Genomic DNA, 25285 nt, shown 5'->3' on the forward strand with positions numbered 1-25285 from the left:
GAAAAAAAAAAAAAAAGAAAAAAAGGGGAGAGACTGACAGCATAAATATAATAATCTACATTATTCACAACTACACAGTCAAAGGATGAATCACATTCACAGTACAAACATTGTTTACAAAAGAAATCTCACAGATAAAAAGCTAAACCAAACAAAACAAAACGGTGTAAAAAGAGTCCAGTAGTTTGTTGTGATTACTGTTGATTATGCTTTCCCAGTGTGAGGATTTGCATGCATGAGTGTGTACGTGTGGGGGCTCGTGTTAGGTAAATGCTGTACACATACACAAGCACGTCACCTGCGGTTTTTTTCAGCAGCAAAAGATTAACACAGAAATTTAGCTTAAGATCTTGCTGTGAGAACATTTCTGCTGCGGTCCCAAAAAGTAGTGTGATTTACTAAAATCAATACAGAAACAAGTAAAAAAAAAAAAAGAAAAAAAAAAAAAAAACGTTGTTATTTCACTGTAATTCATTTACACCTGAATTTCCCTTCAAAAAAAAAAAAAAAAAACTTAAACGATAAAACTTAGATAACCACAGGTCTCACAGGAGAGAGTGGCCAACAATGTGAATAAAAAACGATTCAAGAAACAAGATTCATTCAGGGCTTTAAAGAAAAAAAAAAAAAAGTACTGTGCCCTGCTCAACAACACTGTCACCCCCGCAAATGTTAATCATTTACCTAATATTTAAAAACAGGAACATTCACTGACATTCCTTTATCCTTTGGTGGTTTTTTTTGTTTGTTTTTTTTAAACAGAGAGGTTTGAACGCAGCAATATTCTAGGAAAACATTTCAAATCTCCTTGATTGAAATAAAAAGGTTTCACAAATACGTTAAATATTTGAAATACATGAAAAGCGCTCAAGAAAAAAAGAGAAATTAGTTAGGAGCAACACAAGGAAAAAAGTGACCTGTGATCAAATCAAGTTAAAGTGGCTTTTTTCTCCCCGCCTCTCAACTTATCACCATATAGCAACAACCTAATCTAGTTTGTGATTTTGTGGCAAATTATCCACTTAACGGGGGCGTCAGGGAGGTGAACAGGACAAGTACATCTTTAATCAGAGCATCAGAGCACGAAAGCAGCCAAATTGTCTGTGTTGCTTTATTAATTCTGCAAACATCAGCAGTACCTAGGAATTCTGCTCAAGGTGACCATCGAGGTGGTGTGTGTGTGTGTGTGTGTGTGTGTGTGTGTGTGTGTGTGTGTGTGTGTGTGTTTCATCCCAGTACAGAAGCCGGTTTCGGAGGCGGTCGGGAGTAGTGCAGACAGTTTGAAGCACCAGTGAATGAGGAGAGTGCCGTGGTCCACACATGGACATTTGCATAGTTCTTTTTTTTTTTTTTTTTTTCTTTTTTAAGATTGAGGTAGTTTTCATCAATTACCTGAAACATCCGAAGATAGAAAAAAAAAAAACACACCATGAGTAATTCTCTAAACTTATATACCAGGCAAACCAAAAGCATTCAAAAATACACAAACACATTTTATACACTAAATCTAAAACCTAGTTGTCTTACCTTGTTTAATCGGAACGGCACAGGGAGAACAGGCAACCTGTACTTCTCACTCCCTACTAGTCTCTCACTCTCTCACTTCTTTACTCTCACCCTCTATACTCCCTCTGATTGCCTTCCACCCTTTCCATCCTCCCCCACTTCCCTAACCCTATCGAGGCCGGGAGCTAGGGAGCTGTGAGGTGGTGTAGGTGCCATGCATGCCCTGAGTCCTCCACATGCTCCCAACACCACCAGAACTACTCGCTGGTGGTGGAGGGGGCAGCCGAGGGGAGTAGTGCACTGCGAATGGACGAGATGAGGAAGAGGAGGTTGACAGACAGGAGGAGGAGAGCGAGGCGGAAGCAGTAGCCGCAGCGGTAGAGTCATTGGCGGTAGAGGTGGAGGAGGTGATGGAGTGGGACGATGACGCTCTCTGGTGGTGATGAGAGGAGTGGGACAGGCGTGAGGAGTGCATGGCGTCTGATCGAGAGGACACAGGGGAATCGGAGTATGTGGATGATGAGAAGGAGGAGGAAGAAGAGGAGGAGGCTGAGGAGGAGGAGGGGACACTGTGTAGAGGTGGGGGCGGGGGCAGGGAGAGTGTGGGCGGAGAGGGGCTGTGCAGGACGGACTGGGTGCGACTGTGCTGGGTCTGTGACAGGGAGAGGGGAAGAGGTGAGGAGACGGAGGCCAGGCGCGTGGATGCTGGTTGGGGGGTGGAGTGTTGCTGGGTTTGGGACGTGGTGGAGGAAGAGGAGGAGAGACTGAGCAGAGAGCCGAGGCCTCCCGGGGCGGGCAGCGTTGCCCCGAACTGATGGGAGGACACTGAGGGAACCACGTGGTGAAATATACCTGCAAATCATACAGCAGAAGTCGAGGCAGGGGGAGGGCGAGAGAGTGGAGAGAGAGAGGGAGGGAGAGGAGGGGCAGACAGTCGTGGCAAAAAGAGCGAAGGGGAGGGGAGGGGAGGGGAGGGAGACAGAGAGAGAAGCAAGGACTGAGCCAGATTGTGCTTTGCGCCAAGCAAGTCTGAGACAAGCACACAGTAAGCAAAAAGAGTCAGTCCACGGTGACTGCGGCGTCACGCAATCAATTCAATATGGCCAATTTGAAACGGAAAGAGAATTGCTGTGGTAATTTTGATCACGCGTGAAATGACTCTGATGTACAACTTCAACAGACACACCCAGGGAAAATAACACGAGCGTCGTGATGCACGGCGACTAATTATATCGGATGCTGTTTTAATGATTTTTAGACATTTTCAGGTTTTCACTTTTCTTTCAATATCTCTTCTATTCAAATTTGGTATAGCAGCATAAATACATATTTCAAAAAAACATTTTCCAAGGGTGTTTCCAACTGCATCACCCAGCCAGCCAGCCAGCCCATGTCAAAGCAAGGCAGCAGTCAGCCAAACTGTGCGTGAGAAGAGGAAGCAGCGCTGCGTCAGCACTTACCTGCCTCTGGGTTTTACTACTCCTCATCAAGGTGGCCCCAGAATAAGACTCAGACCTCACTGTCTCCTGTTAACTGACCCTGAGATGAAGCCTACTGCCACCAGCTTGTCGTCAGTGATGCTCACCTCCAGCGGCTCCTCCAGCCAGCCCGGCGCTGGAGAAGCTTCCCAGGGCGGCGTGTCCGTTGACGAGACGCGAGTTCCCACTCGCCGTGGAGCCGCCCGTCTGGGCCCCAAACAACGACTGTAGGACTGAAGCCCCTCCGAGGGGGAAGTGCGAACCCAGGTACTGCCCCACGGACGACCCTGCGGTTGAGGAAACTGCTACGGGGCTTCCCGCCACCTTCCCACTCAGAATGCCCCCCCCGCTGCTGGTCGCAGCAGAGATGAAGAGGTTCTGGGTGGCCATGCTGCTGGTGGTCTTCAGCTCCCATTCACGAGACGCTTTCTGTTTCTGGTGCGCCTGGCGTTGGTCTGAACCGTCGCCTCCGTGGGCCCCACCTGCACTGCCGCCTCCACCCCGGGACCCCGACTCCTGACCGAGGAAAGGGTTGGGGGTCGTGTAGCTAGACGACTCCCCGTCACTCCCTCTCCTCACGTGTTGCTTGTGGTCGGAATCTGAGTCCGTGCCCCGGCTTGATCCGCCCATGCCGAACGGAGAGCCGCCCTGCCTCGGGTCACAGTTGGGTTGTTTTGGGTCGGAAATGGGTGAAAACGTAGATTTCCACTTGCTGGTAGAGGGCATGGATGAGGAGGAGGAGGCCTCGCTGCCCGTGCTGTTGCCACTGCTGCTACTGGATTTTCTGCCTACTTGGGGAGAAGAAGAAAAAAGAAGCGCTACTAACCGGGATCAAAATGCAAAAAGAAAAGGTTTGAGTTTAATATATTATTGTTATTTTTTTGCTTACTTCGTTCACTATCACCAAGTCTACTTGGTCCCTCTCTGCTCTCCAAGGATATAGTGGCTATTTTTCTTTCAATTCTACAAAGAAAAAAAAAAAAAAATGGCATGACGTCATGGTCAACACTTTTACTCGTACAAGAGCATGGAGGGGAAAATAAAAAAAGGTTTTCTGTCACATTCTTACGAAACAGAAACCTCAGACAAAAGAGAAAACGAGCCAGCAGCTGTAGTGTAAACATGCCATGTTATCTCACTATGAAGTAGTTTAGATTTGTTCCAGAGACGACATCAAGCTTCATTATGCAGCTCTCTCCATGGACTTATCCAAGTTTTTGAGACCGTAAACTCTGAAATACTGAAGCTTTGATTTGTTTCTGCATCTTTCCTTTGTATGTATTTGTGAATTCACCAATCTCACCAGATATTTCTATTTTTTCAGAAAGGTGACAGCTCCCAGTGTTCCTCCAGGTTTTGATTACTTGATTCCTTGGGAGCGTTTGGCAAAAAAACTGCTACCTAATTCTTGACAAGCTTATTTCAATGAATTGAAGTGACTCTAAATGACTTTGAGGCAGATGACGGTCTAAAAGTCATGCTAGTGATATGTAAAAAATATATATATTAATGAGATGCTACTATACTTCATTTCTGTCTTCATACAAACTGGATTATATGTGTCAACAAAGCTACATATCTTTTAAAATCTGACTTTATAGAAATGAAAAACTTGATCTTAAAACTGTGAAATCGTTACAAATCAATTCCCGTATTACCGTGAACTGGAGCTTTCGGCAGGATATCCCGAGTCCTCGTCATCAGAGCTGGGGGCTGTGGAGTATCGACCTGTGCCATTAAGCTCCAGGGGGCGCTCTCTTTTCAAGATGGGGGGCTGGTCTAGGTCAGGACCGCCGGGGCTGCGGCTTGATTGTTCTGGGGAGGAGATGGCAGAGATCTCCAGAGGCTGGTTGATGTTGTTCACCTGTTTGGATGGAAGAATTACATTTTAAACCCTGATGACACAAACTGACATAACAGCAAACTCAATCATGAGACGTTCATCACATTGTGCTCATTCAAGTTCCCGACTTTCTGAATAATGGATATAACGACGTATGGCAGCGTCTTCGGTATCAATATGGTGACATCAGGTTTCCTTCTCGCACCTCAAATGCGTTGGCTTGTTTGTGGCTCACCATGGAATTAATGTTGAGTGGCGATCCTGAGGAGTGGTTATGGGAGCCGAGCCCGGGGAAGGACCTCCTCTTTGGGGATCCGCTGGCCATGACAGGCCCTGCGGAGCTGCGCTTCCTTCGGCCCCGCTTGCGCCCCTCCTGAGGGCCGAGGCTGTGAGAGGCGTGCGACGATGACGTATGTGGGGGCGTGTGAGTGTGCTGCGTGCCAGGGGATTGGTGGTGGTTGCCATGGTTACTGTGGTATCCCTGCTTGGCTGCTTGGTTGCCAGTGTGATGGTGGAGGCGTGATCCTCCCGTCACGCTGCCTCCGCTGCCCGACGAAGAGGAAGACGAGGATGAAGACGAGGAAGAAGAGAAGAACATCCTCCGACGCAGTTCACTGTCCTGGGCCTCCGTGTCCGACTCCTCTCCCTGGCGGTCTGGTCCGTCTTCTGGCAGAATCCTTGGGGGTCCGTCAGCATATTGCAGCACCCCCCCTGTGGCCAGTGGGGGACTCTGTATGGTACCTCCTCGACCCATTGGTCCCGTCAAATGAGTGTTGCTGTGTGGAGGAGGTGATGAAGAAGCACCATTATGGTCCTCCGGGTGGGGACCTCCGTTCATCAGCCCTGAGCTGGAAGAATATCCTGAACCAAGATAGAAGAGGACATAGTCAAGCATGTAGAAGAAGAGCAGACAAAAACTAATTCCACTTTACTTGGCAGCAGATGTGTTCACACCTTCCCAGACTGGACGAAAGCGGTAAAAATAAAACAAAACGACGACGAGAGAAAAATAAGTACATTTTTTGTCTTTGTGCTTCGTGTTCACAAAATAAAAGAGGACTACAGATGGCAAGCTGGAGGCTTATGTGATTTGTATTATGCAACAAACTTCCCAAAACTTCTGCAACAACACTGTGTGCTGGAATAAATGCACTCGTAGGAGTACTGTGGTGGTATTTTTAACGGTTGGGAGATGACAATAGGTTCTAAATATTACAGAGCCTCTTGTGCTGCACATAATCGAGACATTTCTGGCAACTATTTAGATGCGGACAGTTCAGACAGCGGTCGTTTGTGTAGGAGCAGGTTTGAAAACAAGTTGAGGCTACTGCGGTTTCTTTGGAGCTCGCTGGGGTTTATAGGAGAAAAACTAGAAGATGGAATAACATAATATTAACGAAAGAGTTCAACTGAACAGGATCAAAAGTAACAAGTGTGAACACACCATATTGTCTCCAGCATGTTCAAATGAGTTCTTCAAGTGCCACCACTATGACCAACCTTAACACACATACATTTTTTATGCTTTTTAAATTGTTATTGAACGTGTACCACTGGGCCAGTCCAGAAAGTGAGCGCCAAATGTCAGAACAATAATTAAACAATGACAGATATTGATTGGCCTCACACTTAACCCGTGCTTTCTTGTTTTTACAAGTGTATAAAACTAATCTTCATCAAGACTGTTTCAGATAACGAGGGAAGCTAAAACGAATGTAACAGGGTCGGAACCAATAGCTGTCCATCTCACTACAGCTTCCGCAGACTTGTTAGCCAGAGCAAGTTGTTGCTGGCGGAGCGACCCGTTCCATAAGTGAGCAACAGCAGATCATTCAGCCTGACCAATGCAAAGCATAGAGTATTCTTTTAATTTCACATACAACATAAGATCTTCTCCTGTTCATGTCGACCCCTGAGGCAAAGTCGCCATGGGGATATTGGATAAGTTCTGAGAACAGGATTGTGCATACCATTTTGAAAAATGTACCACTGGAGGGTGAAGGCGCACCACAGTTTGAAATGCAATGGTTTTAAATAGTATGAATAAAATAATGTGCAATGTTACATATGAGAATGATGTAAGGTGATTATTGGCTGATCCTTACCATTGGTCTGACCTGCCTGAGACACCGGACTTGGGGTATTTCTCTGAAATGATTAAAGGAAACAGTAAATCATAATGGAGCTGCCGAAGTAATAAAAACTAATAGATTGTGTGTGTGTGTGTGTGTGTGTGTGTGTGTGTGTGTGTGTGTGTGTGTGTCATAAGTTTATAGATATACATTCTGAAATTGATAAACTTGTTTTTTCCATTCTGATTCAAAGCATTGTACTATTGTGACGATACTTCAGTGTAATACTCACCAGTCTTTCGACACGGCTGGGCAGCACCACACTCGCCAATGGGATGCTGACAGGTAACTTACTGGGGTGAACAGTACTCAGAGGGATACTGATTGGAAGGCTTGTGATGCTGTTGTCACCCTGAACAGATGGACTCCTCTCCTTACCACCCTGCATCAAGGGAAAATGATGACAATATTGTTACGAGGACTGGAATCACCATGAGCTTACAGACAACGATACAGGAAGAGGCAACCTTACCCTCTCAGAGCTTTTAGGATTGTTCTGAACATCAGATGCATTGGGGGAAGGGCAATTCTGTTTGGTTCCAAGAGGTGAATTAACACCGATCATTTCCCTGAAAAAAGCAAAACATGTACATCCGGTTTCATTAGTTCAATGCTTCAGTTAAAAACGGGAGACGTTTAGGCTAAACATCAAGTTTATCAGTATAGGAATTTAGTAGCATCCAACCTGTGTGTGGTCAGGCCTGGACCTCTCAAGAGAACAGAGGCAGTGGAATCCTGGTTAAGGTGCCTCCGCAAGGCAATCTTGGCAGGTGAGAAGCGTGTGTAGTCAGGGAGGGCATGGCAGAAGCTCTGCTGCCTCTGTCGAGTATCAGCATTGGCAGGCACAATCTCGTGGTCGGGCGAGATTGGCAGGTAGCGAGAGAGAAGCTCCCCCTTTGCATTAGCCCGGTCAAAACAAGGTGAGCTGGTACCATTCATGGAAAGCTCTGGGCTAATGCCATTGAGGGGTGGGGCTGAGGAGAGGCCGAGCTTTGACGAGTCCATGTCGATTGAGGATCGAGACTCCAGTCCCTTTCTGTACGGGGAGTCTTCACACGGGCTGTAAGATTTGAGCTGAAGCAGCTCCTGCTGTCTTTGACTTTTCTCCAGTTCAACGATGCTGATCTACAAATAGACACCAGGAGGAGCTGTTACACTGGCAACAGACATGTATTAACCAAGTGGGGTTTCTAGGAAAAGGTTTTGGAAGAAAAGTTATTTCATTGCTGCCAAAACAACTACGTTATTCATAGGAGGAGTGACAAAGAATAATTTTTCTGAGGGGCTAATGGAGAAGCTGAGAATAGAGTAACGGGGGGGGGGGGGGGTAACAAATGGGAGAATCACTAGAAAAAAGATTGAACTAAATGAATAAGTGATGTGTGCACCTGCAACTCCAGGCAGTGTCTCTGCTTCTCAGAAATCTGCCTTCGAAGGGCCTGCTTCTCCTTTAACAAACTCTCCAGACACAAAGAGCCCCAATCAAGCTTCAGCTCCTCACATCGAGACTTCAGCTGGAAAAATAACAAGCACACAACCTGCGTTAATGTATGCACATTTTCATAGTGCCATTTTATGACTGTGTGTCCCACGGCACGTGAGCAGCAACAATGGTGCCAGGCGTGAGCCGCAGGGGACGATGCTGTAACCACGCAGTGAAGGTTACAGCGGGAGTGAGCGGCTCTCACCAGTAGCAGGCTGTGGTCTCTCAGTAAGGCCATGTCTCGCTCGAGCTGCTTCGTTTGTTCTTTCAGCTGACAATTATGGGCTGATATCTCTTTCTGGGCCTGAAGTAGGTCTTCCACAGTCAGGGCTTTAACCCCGAGCTGTTGGCCGCACACATACACACATACAAACAAATAGTGAGTTAAATTAGTCCAAAGCAGAGAAAGCTTGAAAAGCAATGAATCAAATCAGTCCTCCGGCTACGTTGTCGACAAATCTGATAGATTTATAAATTTTCTTTCTGGAAAATGTACTTCACTCAATCTGATTGTCTCCTGGATCATTTGTCTTCGTCCACACTGGACATCAGAACATATTAAATGATCTGTAATCATTTCTAAAGTTGATCGAAATAAACCAGTGAGATTACAAAATAGGTATTAATAACAATTCAAGCACATGTCCAATGATCAGAAATATTCAGAATGGTTTTTCTTAGTAAATATTTCATCACGATATATAATATATTTGGTGATATATCATACAAAATATTTTGTGTGTTTGTTATACTCATATGTAAGGTTCTTTTTCTATTATAGAAAAAACAAAAACCAAGTTGTTGGACCTGAGGTCAAGGAGTTCTCGAGACCATGGAAACCCATTAAAAGTTAAATACGTTTTTATCAGAGCTGATAAAAAAAAAAAAAAAAAAAAAAGACTGAGTAAATTTGATGGTCATCTAAATCTCTGAGCACCATGATACTTAAGCGAGCAGAGCAATATTTGGATTCTGGCCACTGCTTTCTGACAATTCCCAGAAAATACAGATACTATATCCAGCTTACGAAAACAAATTGTGTCTGATGAGGAGCAACAGACTAAACCGATCAAGCAGGTAATATTTCTGCAAAAAAAGAAGGTAAGAAAAACTACTCTTCCCTTATTTAAGACGCAAGCAGTTTCATTGTATATTCAACCAATTAATTCACAACACGGTGAAATGTACAGTACTTTGCAAAGCACATTACCCATAAGTTCTCTCCCCAAAAAAGAGGTGAGTTGAGAACAAAGTAATGCAATTCATGATTTCAAGCAGCAACATTTATTGTCATCGTGGTGATCATTTGAATGCAATAAAGTAAATAAAATCCCATCCTACCTCATCAAGCTTTGCCTGAAAGAGACCTTTGATTTTGTCCTTGTGTGACATACACACTGTGTGCAGCTGCTCTGCCTGCCCAGACAAGTCTCTGTGTTTTTGCTAGAGAGAAATCAAAGAAAGAAAACATATAAGTGGTGGAATAAAACGCTTGTGTTAGATGTAAATGTCAGCATCAAGTTTCTTTTTTGGTCTCGTTATGTCTGAAATATACTTGGAAACTTGTATTAGAAATGTCTTCTAGTTACCTTTTCTTGCTCTAGAAGTTGCTGCAGGTTAGAGCGGTACTGTGGCGTCTTCATGTAAGCCATGAACTGGAGGTATTGAACTTTGATGTTATCTGAAAAAGATGTAGGATGGGGATCAGTAGGGTGTGTACATATCTTGACAAACACTGCCAACACAAGGTACTAAGAGATAAAAGGAGTGTTCTTGTTATAAAAAAGTTCTTCTAAAATCATCTTGAATTCATTGATTGATCACTGAAAATCACTGAAGCTTGCCTTTCATATACAGGTTAATCTCTCCAGTATAGCTGCATTGTTTTTTTTGTTGTAAAAATAAGTAATTCAGCATTTCATTCATTTCTCACAATCTACTACATTGCAGCATTTACATTAGTGTAAATTGTAGCAGGTCTAAAAAAACAAAAAATAAATGACTCATCAAATGTTTTAAAATATTGCGAAGATGTGGGTGTGTTTAATCTGAACAGCCTTTCTCAAATATACACAAAAGTAAGCTTGCAAAGGAAGTAGTGGGTGAATAAAGTGTCGAGCTAAAGATGAATCCAGCAAAAAGAAAAAGTGTAAGAAAAGATTTACATAGAATAGTTTGGCAGAAGCAATGGACAAAATTAAGAGACAAATTCATCTTTTGTGGTGAAAAATTGGCGAATGAAAGTATCATCTGAGTTTTTCCTTAGAGAAAAGGAAGTCATTGTTATAGTATATAACAAATAAACTGTATTTCACATAAAGTGTCTTATGAAGCTTCTTCAAACCTTTTTTTTTTTTTGGAATCATACAATCGTAATGGGGGGGTGGCCTAAGTTTTGGATCCTTCAAGAAATATGCTGGGCATCACTGTAGTATAATATATACAACTCTGAGATTATACACAATAATCTGTGTCGTCATCCTACCAAGCAGTTGTTGCAGACCAGGAGGAGTTGGGCTCAGCAGCAGTTGACTGGGAGAATAGTGCTGCACCTTCGGAGGTAGCTGGTAGAAGGGACTCTGAGGTGGCCGGTATGCATCTGCGGGACGACAGTTTTCATTCAAGACTTCAAGACTTAGGATTTTATATTGTGAATGACTGGTTACTTGGTGCCATGACGAGAAAAACACATTGTTTGTATGTGTGCACGTGTGTGTCAGCCCTCTGACCCTGAGGTGGTGCTGCAGAAAGAGTCTTGGCGTGCAGCAAATCTAACGCACTCTGATTCTTCTTGTTTTTCCTCTCGACAGCTGGAGTGGCTTTCTTGGGTCGACCACGTTTCTTATTGTTCAGCTTGCGACCTTTGGACAGCAGTCGCGCTCTTCTTGGTTTGGCGGTGGGCTTGACCACAGTCACCAAGCTCGGATGCTCCTCCTCGCCACAAGAGTCCTGCTGCAATACACATGAAGAACCACACAGAATCTCTATCAAAGCTCTGAAAATGGCTCTTTGAGTATATAAGTATAGCAGGACAAAGAACAAACAAAATACACATTAGAGTGATATAGTCTTGGTCATCAGAGCTTGCTAACCGTTTTATTAAAGTTATTCCATGTCCTACCTTGGTTTGCTCTTTAGGTTTGGTGGGGGTGGTGCTATTGCTTTTACTCTCCTTTGTATCCTTCTGCTGACGTCGCCTAGCTGCCTCTTGTTCCTCCTAATGTGAAATGATGAACAGAATGAATCGTGTTGGTTCAGAAGAAGCACACAAACGAGGTAACGTTATCGCAACATGAGACAGAGGAAGCTAAAAAGGCCGAGAGTGACTTACCCTGAGTTTAGGATTTTTGAGACTAGCAAAATAGTTTTCAAGCTGAAAAACAGAAAGAAAATGAAGATATCCGTTACATTTTCATTATTATCAAGAGGATTCACGTTCCATCCAAGATCAAGATGTGTGTATTAACCTTGTAAACCATCATGTGTACTCAGATTGCTAAACTCCTGAGTCTGAAAACTCGTTTCAATATTCAGGGTCCAAGCACTGACAGTGCATAGAACCCTATTGAAACTGTAGGGTTTACGTTATTATCATAGTGTATTTATTGAGAACAAATAAAAATTACAGTTTGCTCTGCTTCAGTAGACAAATGTATTTTAAGATGTTTTCGGGATTCTGTAGACTTGGGTAAGTCTCCTTTACTCGGCTGTTCCCAGTGCTTACTATGGTGCGATCGATGGTATGAAGGTAGTAAGAGACCGGCTTTCCAGTCCAGGACACAGACCCCCTTAGTGGTGAAAGCTCCACCACACGCATTATTGTGCCAATATCTGCAATAGAGAGAGAGAAGAAATGTAAGATACAAATCAGAAGATGATTTAGAAAGTGAAACGAGTTTCTCCATCATGTCTGTGCTTACCACTCAAGTTTCGACTGTTGATTCTGAAATTTAAAGGTGCAAAAGGTTTGGAGGACACAATTTTCCCCCCTGAAAAAAACAAAACAAAACAAACACTAATTAGAGATATACATTACTTACTGAGACAATCATCACATGCACATGTATATAAGCGCACACACAGACACACGTTGGCTCCAACAGCTCACTAAACAAAGCTAATGCGTTTATATTACAACATTTTGACTTTAAAATGTAATCAAGTGGCTGAGTTGAGTCCAGTGCCAATAACCACCACGAGGCTACTGGCTATTTTGATGTTGAATGGGAGCAGGTGAATATATTTTAACTGGGGCGCCATGTCACTCCTACAGCGTCCACTAGAAGACACTGTGAGCACATGCTATTCACACGCCTTATGTTGCCAGTGGGTGCTCATAGTCCTCCTGCGCCTATAATGTCTCTTTTCTGTCATATAAATCAGTTTGTGAAAACTAATAAAAATAAAACCTGCAGAGATTAAAAGACCAGGGAAATCACTCCTTGGATTCGCACTAGAAATCATGATAGAAACTGCAACTCACAAGTGTGCACAGAGACAAGAGGTTTGAATAGTTTTTTTGAATTTAATGCCCAAAGTCCAATTTAATGTCTCTGCAGGTGGTGAGGTTAATGTGCATGTAATTGTGAACGGAATACTTCACATGATATATATATAGATATATATATATATATAAAACAAAGTACTAACCTTCCTTCATGTTAGCAAAGCGCTCTTTCAGCTGGTGATCTACTTCTGGACCAAAGGCAAAGTTATTCACAAAAATAATACTGGAAGACAGACAGAGAAATAATTATTGCAGATTGTATGGGTCTCCCCCAAAAAAGATGGATCTTTCTTGATTTCAAATTATACTGAAAAAAATAAAAACAACATAGTATAAGCAGCTCATGTTATAGAAGATAGTGGCAAGAAATTGTTTTTAAGAAAAGTTGTGGTAAGACTTATAATAACACAGGATTGAGCACATTCGGTTTATAAATTGCCTTGTATAAACTGAATATAATTATATATGTGTGGCCGAGTTTGGTGCAACACCTTGTGTTTGCAATCCTTTCCTTCCACTCTTCAGACAGAAAATCACCTCTCTCCAGCTGAAAATAATAGCATGGTTATAGTAAAAGCCCTGCTTACTGGCAGTCTGCAGAACACCTCCGATTTGATGTGTGCCTGATGGCATGTGGTGCTGCAAAGGTCACACTGGGGTCAACTTACTGTGTACTCCCCATGTTTCTTCCCATACCATTTCATCCACTTCTTAAATTCCTTGTCCATGCTCTGAAAGAAAGCACATCAATCTTAATATCCAAAAAAACATACAACTTGTGAAATGGTTCACACGGGTGAAGATAGTTCCATATAGGGCATTTAGCAAATTCAACTGTTTCAGTAAAAATCTGGATATATGTTCCGTGTTCATGGTGTCACCAGAAGGTTATTGTTTACCATTTAAAGCAATGCAAAGAACTGGATGGTTGGTTTCTGACTTTATTTCTATTTTGTTGTACAGCTCGGCCATTTGTATCTCCATGGGAGGTGTTAAGGCACAACTGAGACACTTGAACATTAAAACACACTCCTGGTTGGCGCCTCTGGCCAAAAGCCTTTTTCTGCCATCAAGGAGTCAGTTTTATTGTGCTTTGCTCTATTGCTATTATGAATCACCGAGGTGACATACGAACAGAAAATTAAGACCAATTCAAAGACAAACCACTGCCATTTCTTGTCAGACTATTTTTACTTGCCACAAATTTCCTTTGTGGCCCAGTAAGTACAGATAATGTATAGATTTTTCACAAAGCCCTACTGCCTGCGAGATTCTAGCATTTATCTCACATCTGTCTGCTTCTGTTCAGCAATACCTCTCTCCTCCGGTGAGCATCATACTGTCAGTTAAAGTTACCTCTGCATAAGTAGCTGGGGTGTCTGCTTTCTCTACACCATAGTAGTGTTTGCAGTTGGTTGCTGCTGCAACCTGTAGCACCACTTGCCCCACTCCTGCAAGTGAGACAAAACAAAGTGTGTTAGACTGCGTTTACCTTTGTCAGGTGTGGCCCAGTTAACTGAACCCTAGTACAATTGTTGTGTTCGTTAATTTGTGGAAGTCCGACTGCTGCCACCCGTCCCCTGGTGCACACCACAATAAAACAACAAGTCAAGCTTAAAAAGTAGGTCTCTGTACAAACTCTGATGTAGTTCAGTGAAAGCCTGATGTCAGTCTGCAGGCATCACAAAGCAAAGGGAACCAATGCAAAACAAACACAGGATAATAACGGACTTATGGAAGCGCTGCCCCCTACATCATAACTGATGTGAATAATTAAGGAATGTATGCGGTGTCATTGAGTTTGAACCTGGTTAACTTTAGGGATGCAGCAAATAGTCAATTCAAGCTTGTCGGCACCAGAAAGATTAGGTAATAATGTAAAAAATTTATTAAAAAAGAAGCTTAACTGTCAACCGCCTGCCATTAACTAGAGCCACAGAGCCGTCAGACAGCGGTCCTCCCGGCAGGGTTTGAAAGTATTCATTAAGAAAATGAAAATAAGGTAGGCCAGGAAAAAAAGTGGCACATAATCACTCCACTGGAGTAATGTACAACCACACTTAACTCGGACATTTGGATTTTAACCCGCAGGTAACTATTGAGGATTGTTACGTGTGGTAGCAAGCCTTGCACTGGACCATTTTTCATTCATAGTCTCTTATCGTCTCTAACTGGTTTGCAGATTAATGCATCATGAAGTTACTGAATACACAGACTGGGACACAAAATGACAGAGCAGATATGACTATTGAAGATGGTGGTGAAAGAGTTCAAAGGGCATTAGAGACACACAGCCTCCTTGGGGTAAATGTTTTAAAAAGAAAATGCTCAAAAAAACTGATTAAAACAACATAACATCTATAGTTAAGCATTTTTGACTTGTCGACAAGTCTAAATTATATTTTTTATTTAGTTAATAAGAAAAAATCTTCAGCAAGATGAACCCTACTAAAAATCCCACCACAATAATTTGACTTGCATTTATCTCAGCGCAGAGCGTTGATATTAAAATAATATGCCGACAATGTATCACAACAGCACATGGCTTGATTGGTATCTCGTAGTCAAATGTGAACAACGCCTTAAAGTACCCTGGTGAACCTCATGAAGTAATTCATCCAGACATACGCAGTCGCTGCCTGAATATTTACTTCACAAGTTTGGCCGTCCCCACTTCAGAAAATGTGTCTCGATGTAAAAGAGAACGAACCGCTGCCAAGATCAACAAAGGTGTCTTCTTCCATCATCTCCATCTCGTCTATGATCTGAGCCACCAGGTCAAAGGAGGTCTCTCCGTACACCTCGGGGGAGAAAGGCTCGTAGTTGTTGAGCTTCTCTGGGTCCGTCACTGAGTGGTTGTACACCTGCTGTAGGATGTGTCTCAGCAAGCCATTAGAAGGACGCTTGTTTAACTTCATGGGCTGGGTGGTCCCTTTCCACTAGAAAATAGATTATACACATATGGAACAGTTTTATTTAGCCAAAACAAAACAAACTGAAGCAAAATGGGACTAATACACAAGTAAAGTGTGGAAGAACGGGGACGTTTTACATATTGCTAGGGTGCTGGTATAATAATATGAAAAGATCTGAAGCACGATGTAAAACAAAGAAAGTGTCGATTTTGGGGTAAAGGAAGGTAAACAAGTTATTCACTTCAGATGCTTTAATATTAACTGACAAACTATTTATCAAGCACACAAGAAATGAGTCACAGACATATTGAAGAAGCAATGAAGCACAAAAGTTGGCCAAAACATATTTTGACCAATGCTTTTATGTTCACTTCCCCTTGATGGCAAATAAACCTCCTAAATCACCGACTCACCAATTGATGTATGCTGTCAATGGCCCTGTTGTACTTGTCACAAAGTCTCTGCATACTCTCAAAGCTGCAAGAGAGAGGGATTAAAATAAACCCACAAATTCAGTTTCATTGTTGATTTCAAATGAATAACCTATTGGGAGGTACAAAATTGAAATAAATGAAACGTGATTTACTGAAAAAAAAACAAACTTAAAATTGTTTCAATGATGACAAAAGAAATATCCATCAAAGTTTCTGAGACAGGTTTGACTCAGAGAAATTCAGTTTCCTGTTAAAGGTCACTTGAAATAAATGAGAAACCTCACCACTTTGTGTCATAGTCAATGAGCACATAGTTTTCCATTGCCAGTTTGAGGTCTGGGATTTCCTCACACACCCACCTAGAGAGAAACACGATCATCAGTAAATCAAAGACTTCACACTTCAATTGACCGTGGGTGTAAATGAGGCTTGACTCAGAGAGGAAGAGGGCGCCTACCGAATGGTCTCGATGATTTCGTGAGCAGCATCATGGTGTTTATCCTGAAAAGACGAGAATGCAATGACAAAATATCATGAAATGCTCGGGGAAAAAAACACGTAGTTTAAATTGGCACAATCAGTAAAAGCCTTAAAAATGACCGGAGTTAACTCTTGTGTCGTAACTCTTAAGAGTGTGAAGTTAAGACGCATCGAAAAAGCAAACTTAGAATAATACTGGTCAATTCACCGACAAATAACCAAAAGAAAAGAAAACACGCTAAACACTTAGCCATGCAGTGGAACACAGAATACCAGTACCACTACAGCGTGCGCATGTTTGAATTTTCACTGTAACGTTTAGTAATTTTTGATAGTCGCTTCAGCACTTTATATAATATTTGTTTCTTAAGTCGTCGTCAAACTGTTGGGCATGGAGTCTACGGCGAGAAACAAGTAATTGAAAGCCATGGAGTGCAATTAGGGGTTTACTTGGACCTAAAACCAGGATGATGGATCATCCGAACCATGGATGAGATTTGTCGAGCGGCACAAGTCCTGAGCGAGATGAACAAGTACCATTGAACAGTCTATTGATCAGTGAAAGTTATGGGCTTTGCATTCTGTCTGATGAGTCTTGACACCTTCTATTTTGGTCATGACAACACCTGCAGCAGCCATGATCACATCTGAGGAGGAAGCTAAAACCTTAAAAGTTCTGCAAGCTCAACATCTTGCAGTGTTATGCACCAACCAATGAGGCTGGAAGCTGAAGTAGAACTAGTGAAAATAGCTTCCAAGTGGCAACTGCTGACTTTACAGCAAACGTACAAACCAAACCACCTAATTAGGGACAAAAATGGGCAACACCTGTACATCAGAATGGGAGCAAGCAGCCAGACAGGTCCAACACTTCCAAGAGGTTGAGATGCCCCAATTTGAAAAATGTGGCCAATACCAATAACCAATATTCACATGCTGAAAAGTTGATGTAAGCGGTGAATTTCAACAATCTTTCTGTTTATTTCAGCGCAAAGCGTGTTTTTTGTACAATCAACATCTATGAAATATGTAAACTGAGCTTTTTTTCTGACTATATTCATGACTCTTAACAAACTTTAGACCATTTTATTTTTAACAGTCCTTGATACCCATATTTGAAAAGCACTTGCGATAATTGAAAACTATAAAACAACATTAAAATAAAAAAGCCATATCAAAAATATGAAAAACATGTTCCAACTATAAAATAGCAGCATTTATTACAGACTGTGGTCTTAGCATCCCCAACTCGAAATACTCAAAGTAAAGGAAACACTGAAATCTTCTCACTTGAAACCTTGGAGAAATAATGGCCTCATAACTATGAAACGTTAACGAGGAGGTTTTTCTCTGTTGTTTAATAGAGTACAAGTTTTGAAAAAGTCTATGTTTTTGTAATATGTTTCACCGTTAGTACAGAAGATTACTCCAATCTAAACATCAAGCACATTTTAAAGATACTTTCCGCTGAAAAGTCCAAAAATCTTTCCAGAATGGCTGCATTGCACAGCTTTTTACGCGTCCGGCTCGGTTTTTGATTCTGTAGGCGTGCTCGCTGAGTGAGTTTGTCGCTCCTGGTATTGCTTTTAAACTTTTGGGTGGTGGCCTTCCAAATGAGCATTACTGGTGTTAAATGACTTGGCCCGACTTCCTCCTCGCGTTACGCTGATCATGCAAATCGTGCACGTCACAATTCAAACGTGCTTCTGTAAAGCGGACATCGCTCGTTCTCTGGCAGGTAACATGCCATCCTTTGCACAACTTGTCAAGTGTCCAAACAAACTTCACTTCGAGAGAGCGCCCACACCGATATTTATAATCGCCTCGCTTTTGTCGAGTGGACCGATAATGAATTTTTCACAAAATGACTGATTTCAGAACATTTTGAGATGATAGCTTCCCGACACAGAAGTCTTCAACTTCATGAAAGAACAACTTGAGGTTACATGAAACGTCGTTGTCGTGTGGAAAGGGCCACTGATACTTAGAATGAGGAAAACTCTTAACTGCACTGATCTATTTAAGTCATTATGTGCACAGTTGTCTTTGTGGAAAGACGGAAAATTAGAAATGCACGACTAAAGACAAAAAACATTTAAAGACTTGGATTACCATGTGATGGTCTTTTTTTTTTTGTTGTTGAAGGAATTAAAGACTTTCATGAATATTTCATCAACTGCTACTTGAATGGATTTACTTGAAATAAATTACATTAGTACACTACCGGTGACATCTGACAGACGGTATGTGGTTTGCCATAAAGAAATGACTGCTGCATTTCGAAAAAGAAAAAATCATAAGCAGACAAATGGTTTCTCACTGTATTAGCAAACTCAAACAAATCCAAAGTTTAGGAAAAAGTTCAAATGGGCAACCACAACTTCTCATATCTGGTCAAGTGGAACAACAAAACCTTATCTTTGTTTGTGCGTAAATAACGGCTTCAGGTTAAAAAGTGGCTGCCTGCAGACAGCCTACGTCCCCACTGGTCACACTGGAGAGACAATTTCCCTTGAACTGAGAGGGTCTGGCAACCTGGGACCTCAAAGCAGAGGACAGGCCCTCCAACACAATGGACAATGGAGCAAATGTCATCAAAGTGGTGGGACTCAATCAGTGGATCAGACTTCAATGTTCTCACCACAGGCTTGCCATTTAGGGGCCGTCCACACGGCCACCCAAAACAGGTTTTTTTCCTCAACATATATATAACCTATATAACTCGGAGGTAGATTGAAGTCGATGAGCAGGAGTCTACTTCTAAATTTCTATGTGCTCTGTCTTCTTCTGCGATTTTGGTGTATTTGGTGAGTCACAGCGCCCCTAATGGCCTGGCATATTTACTACATGCCCTGAAGCCCTGTGTTCATAGTGACATGTGGATGGAATTCTTTTTGGCGAACCCCGGGGAGAAAAAAAGATCGTTTTGGCTCGTGTGGATGTGGCCGTAAGAGATTATTTATCATCAATATTCAAGGATGAATGTGTTATGTGCCTTAGATATTGCTCTCTTTGCGGTTGTCTATATTATAGTTTTCTTAGATTTGGAAAAAAAACAAAACCTACTCAGTTATTGTCAGAACATTTTCAGATTCGAATCGCGAACCCTTCGGTTATTGGACAACCCATTCTACCACTGAGCTACGGTCGCCCCACATTGCACGTCGCTGTATTGCTTTGCACTGTTTTGAGCGTAAAATGCGTCCAAACAGTGGACACGTCATGAAACGTTGGATAGCCGCAGTGCTACTACATTAGCCTGCTAGCTGGCTGGCAATGCTTTCTGTGTAGTTAAGATGGTCAGTTAAATGCTGCTGTTAATTACTACTGTTCCAGTAACAGGGTACAATTAACCAGTCTCACAACAGTGTAAATGGAAAGCTATATTGAGTTAAAACTATTTAGACCAGTGTGTTTGTGTTGACCAAAACTTAAAAAATAGGAACCAATTCTGGCATCCTATAGTTAATAATCTTAACTGCAGCGTGCCGAGCAGCTCTGTGGAGTAACGGGACTCAAGTTTCACCCAGAGTGCAGCTAGCCTGAGCCTGTTGCCTGAGCTGACCCACTGACCCACTTTTCCTCTCCTTCTTAAGCGCACTGCCAAGGAGAGCCTCTGGTGGAGAGAATGAAAAAAAAGAAAGAAAAAAAGGCGGGGAATGAGAAAAAAGAAAGTCAATCTAACGGTAAAAGAAAAGAGAGTTTTATGAAAATGAAGGAAAACAAGTAAAAACTAAAACCCGCTGCGGGTGACAGGAGCAGATAGAGGAGAGAAAGCATGCCACTGGACAGCTGTTTGAGGCTTAGTAGAACAGCAGCAGCGGCGGCGGTGGCGGCAGCAGCTAACGGCTCACAGGATGGACCTCCCGACTTCCCGCTCAACACTGCCCGCCATAACTACGCAAACTTCCGCCAGAGCTAAAAACTGCATGCATGCATGCGCACACTCTCAAATATGCATAGTTACGCAGGAATCTCTGGCTTCCTCTTGCAGCAGTCATCTGGTTACAGCTGCAGCGTCAAGCTAACGGCTTACTGTGATGCCATTGAGGAACACGAGATTCAAATCCCATTATTGTTAAAAAAAAAAAAAAAAAAAGCACCACAATAGCTTTACCACATTGTTCAGTTAAATACTAATGCACTACGAGGTATGCGAGTGAATGAAAGAGACTGTGCGTGCAAGTGAACCAAATAAAACGGATGCGGGGAGGGGGTTGGGGTGTCACCTGCTCGCACAAAGACGGCACACAGCAACACCAGCACATGGCTGCTGCTAAAAATAAACTGTCTGAAAACGAGAGTCGGACAAAAAAAGGAGCAGAAAGAGAGGACCCTCCTCTCCCTCAACATTGTGGCTCTGACAGACGCTTGTGCTGCTGCTCCTCCTCTCTACACCTCTTCAATCAGTCTCTCCTTGCAGCACCACGGTGGGTTGAACGCCACACGGCACTCCGCTATGTGCCGCTCTCCACCCGGTCACCATTGGAAGCAAACAAACCTGTACAACATTGGCGTGAAAACGAGATACTGATCCAAGAAAACATTTCCAGGGAAATATTATTTGATATCGACGACATCCACCCATGTAAAAGAGCTTCCTCCACATACAGTCAGTTAAAACCAGAAGCAGAGGTCACATATGTTACAATACTGCAGATTAAAATCACTACCATAAGCACTAGATCAACGTGGTAAAAATGTTGAATGGTCACTGATTTTTGATTCGATTTTACCGCATTTCTTAAGCGCACAGGAGAGCAACCAGCCAAACACGTTGAACTATGGTGTGTCTTTTCGATATTGCGTGGGGCTCGTTAGTGCCCACACCCCGAACCAGATGGACAAAGAGCTGAAGTGCATCAGAGGTTCACTTCATACGGAAGCATTTACAAATACTCAGATGTGGGGATCTCGTGAAAAAGTTTTGGATGAATCAGAATCACGTTATTGTCATTATGCATATGCTTCTATATACACGACAAACCGAACATATCAATAAAAGAAGTGATGCATATTTTCACGGGCTTGGTTCTAACGGCGTGCCTTGCTCTGCAACAGCCTGCACACCCGCCAAGTTGTGTGTATCAAAACACAGAACATCACTGTGTCCCAGCTTTGTGGGTGAGATAAGAAATCGTAATCCTCTGTGGGAGTGAACAATGAATCTACATGAAGTGAGATCTGTTGTTACCAGCACGCAGTTCAACAGGGATAAAAACCGGCTCACCAAACATGACTGGAAATAAAAGATACTTGTTTTTAGATCTATTAATAAAGCATTGCTGAACAGGAACTGTCTTTCATATCTTCCTCCCTGCAGAGTTGACCATATGGACAAGAAGAAAAAAAAAATGGGGGGGGGGGGGGTGTATTTCCTCTTTGAAAACAGGAGGAACGCATGGCACAAATAGGCTCCATATTGCCAAAATCCACATGCATCGGCTGTTTCTAATTCAATGCTCAACAGCCAGTCTCAGTATAAATAGCTCTAATGCAGATCAGCAATATAGTACATTCCTGAGATGCATGGTCTATTAACCCCCACAGGACCATAACATAAAGAAAAGGGGCAGGGCAGTGAATCAGGAGGAACTGTGAGTTTTATCAGAGTCCACCGCCTGGTGTAAAGGGAGGGTCAGCCAAAGCAGAAAGGAGCGGCCTATTACATCAACCAGCACTTCTCACTCAGTATCTCGAAACTCATTAACAGACCACTACTACTGTTGAGTAACAAGGTAAATAAATGAGAGAAATTAAATCAAACTGGCTCTGTGTGTGTGTGTGTGTGTGTGTGTGTGTGTGTGTGTGTGTGTGTGTGTGTGTGTGTGTGTGTGTGTGTGTGTGTGTGTGTGTCAAAGACCCCACTCAGACATACTGAGAAATAGTCTGCTTTTTTTTTTTTTCCCAGCCAGCGCTGACTGTCTCCCCAGTTACTATAAATTGAAAAGCAGAGTGAAACCAACTATACACCCCTGAAAAAGATCACAGAATTTGAAACCGCTTCCTTTTCCGTTTCTATCAAATGACTCAAATGCAATCTGACTCTGACGTACGGGATGTTAACACAGAAAAGAAAACGAGACAAGAAAAAAAAAAAAAAAAAAAACCTTTCTAGGTATGCCTGTACTGAGAAGGAAGGGACAGAGTGGGGATCAAGTATATGTGCTGAGGTTCAAGCTGGCACACACGACTCAGCTGCTTTCACTTATTAGAACGACGTGAGACAAGAAATCACACGAGGTACTCGAGGAATGCAACACCGCAGAGCAGATGCGTGCAGAAACACACAATGTCCATCAATATGTACGGGATCATATTATCAGAGCTTTTTTATTTATTTATTTTAAGTTATGTGCGGCATGCCCGGTACACCGTGTACATATGGCCACCCGCAGATTCTCAAGCACGAGCGGGTTTGGCACGTAGCACGTTCGGGGAAAACCTTCTCCACGAGAGACTCTGGATGTAGGGGATGTGTGTTCAGGTCGCTCACATTTCAAAACATCTTGATCTCGCAGGATATCGCATCAAGTTTTACGTTACAGAGAGCTTCCTGCGATCAACTCGCGACGCCGCGGCAGAGGGGTAATGTCACCGGCATAAAACGGTGCTAATAGGTGGTCGATAGTCGCTCGTTGCCTCGTCTGCCACCACACCGACCAGTGTGACCTGATTTACCGGACGAGCATGCCGTGTCTTCCCCTCGGCAGCCAGCGTTAGCATACGGCTAAAGCAGCTAACAAAAGGCAGTCGGCAAAAGAGGAGGAAAAATAGAAGCGTAACCGATCGCTTCACGGGGTTAACACTCACGTATATTGGTAACGGCCACGGGTAACCAGCAGGTTCTGCTCCGACCGGCGATTTGAGCTTGAGCTCCAGCTTTTCTCCCATCCTCCACTTCACGGCGGCTTGGCTGTGGTAGATAGCTCACTGGGCTAGTAGCTGCTCCGCGTTAGCCAGCTGGTGGGTGAGCGACTCACAACGTGAACATTTTTGGAAGAGGACAGAAAAAACAACAGGCCGACGCTGGTAACGCGGTGAACACAAACACGGCACGGCCTATAGTGTACAAATATATCTGACCCGGTTTTTATATATTTTTTTGAATCAAATGCCGTTTTTATGTCCACTGGCAATAACACCTCGTCCGTATCGCCGCCATCTTGCCCGGCATGAATAAGTATGGCAGGGGGCCACGGGCAGGAGAGGGAACGCCGACGTCACGGACGGGGACCGCGAGCCCAACGCGTGGACCGGAGGCACGAGCCGAGTCCCTGCCCCATTCCGCCGCCACGCCTCGTCATCATGGCTCTTTTCCACACAAAGTATGTGTACAGCTAGTAGTTTGAAAGTTTCGTTTTCACCATTCAAGACATCACGCGTCAACAAAATAAATGTTCTAAAAGACACAACACAATGGGAAATAGGAGATAAAATAAAAATTTAAAATAATTTATTATATTATATTGGAAAATAAGATTGTGTAGTGTCCTCGAGTGACCTTGCGCAAAATGACCCACTTCTAATTTTTCTATCCATTTTGATCCACAGAAGCCATATACTTGATACAACTTGTTAAATATACAGTAGGCACACGCAAGAGAAAATGTAAACCAGGACAAAACTAAATATTCTGGACATAGTAGGTGGAAACCGGTTTTATGTGGGAGGCGGGCTTCCCCTAGGGGGCGACAGAGAGCTTCAATTGACGTGAGTTGTGGCATACGTGCGGCAATTTAGAATAGAATAGAAAGTTAAAATATCAAATAAGACAGAATACAAATCAAATAAGGATTGTTAGATATTAATAAATACAAGGCTTCACGGTGACTAATATAAGCATAGAAATAATGCAACTGACAGAAACACAAGAGCAGTTATAGAGTCTCATGACCACAGGTCGGGAGGATCTCCTGTGATCTGGACTGCACTTTGGTGCTGCTGTTGACCAGGACATCATAGAGGAGGTGAGAGACATTGTTTGGATCGGCCCCTCCTTTCCGAGACCACCTGTACAGAGTCCATCTCCACCCCATCATATCATGGCTTTCCTAATGAGTTTGTTGAGCCTGTTGGCGTCGGCCTCCCTCAGCCTGCTGCCCCAGCATGCAGGACAGCGCTCGCCATCACAGACTCATAGAACACATTCAGTCTCGTGCTGCAGTTGTCGAAGAACCTCAGCTGCCTCAACAATTACAGTTGGCTCTTCTTGTCGAGGGCTTCATTGTTTCTTATCCATCTATGTACACCCGCAGATATTATACTTCTCCACACTGGACCCCTGGATGGTAACGGGGCACACGGGCTCCCTGTTCTTCATCAGGTCCACCACCAACTCCTTGATCTTGATCGGATTGAGCAGATAGTTCTGCTCACACCAAGTCACAAAGGTATCAACCGTCTTTAGTCCAGAGGGTACATACACTGAGCAGGGAGATCACGCCATAACAACCACTGAATACAAATTGTCAGTCAACTCCACATATTTCCCTTTGCTTTAGTAA

The 25285-nt window shown here is 43.1% G+C and overlaps 2 protein-coding genes across 5 annotated transcripts; both read right to left on the bottom strand.

Annotated features, from left to right (window-relative positions):
• Window positions 1-1306: 1306 nt before the first annotated feature.
• dot1l (DOT1-like histone H3K79 methyltransferase) lies at window positions 1307-23959 on the bottom strand. 4 transcript variants are annotated; one of them, XM_080473939.1, is made up of 28 exons: window positions 23592-23959; window positions 16756-16799; window positions 16583-16657; window positions 16278-16341; window positions 15660-15888; window positions 14306-14400; window positions 13618-13680; window positions 13441-13496; window positions 13093-13172; window positions 12363-12431; window positions 12167-12273; window positions 11774-11815; window positions 11564-11659; window positions 11172-11394; window positions 10928-11041; window positions 10032-10123; window positions 9784-9885; window positions 8648-8785; window positions 8348-8473; window positions 7645-8084; window positions 7432-7528; window positions 7192-7341; window positions 6933-6975; window positions 5063-5688; window positions 4643-4848; window positions 3874-3947; window positions 3092-3775; window positions 1307-1392 (listed from the first exon to the last, which is right to left on the bottom strand). In XM_080473939.1, the coding sequence occupies exons 1-28, from the start codon at window positions 23670-23672 to the stop codon at window positions 1385-1387; spliced, it is 4224 nt and encodes a 1407-aa protein (XP_080330065.1). In that variant the 5' UTR covers window positions 23673-23959; the 3' UTR covers window positions 1307-1384. The 4 variants fall into 4 exon arrangements, 3 of the variants coding, with proteins under 3 accessions (XP_080330065.1, XP_080330066.1, XP_080330064.1); XR_013935747.1 differs by lacking the exon at window positions 3874-3947 and having other exon boundaries at window positions 1366-1392; window positions 3092-3772; XM_080473940.1 differs by lacking the exon at window positions 1307-1392 and having other exon boundaries at window positions 2979-3775; window positions 11223-11394; window positions 23592-23950.
• On the bottom strand, window positions 1607-2993 carry LOC308116168 (uncharacterized protein; the record flags this gene model as incomplete). The annotated part of the gene is made up of 2 exons (XM_080474190.1): window positions 1607-2358; window positions 2984-2993. 2 exons carry the CDS (start codon window positions 2991-2993, stop codon window positions 1676-1678), a joined length of 693 nt encoding a protein of 230 aa, XP_080330316.1. The 3' UTR covers window positions 1607-1675.
• Window positions 23960-25285: the final 1326 nt, after the last annotated feature.

Source organism: Lipophrys pholis (assembly GCF_963383615.2).
Source record: "Lipophrys pholis genome assembly, chromosome: 10".
NCBI classification, from domain to species: Eukaryota; Metazoa; Chordata; class Actinopteri; order Blenniiformes; family Blenniidae; genus Lipophrys; species Lipophrys pholis.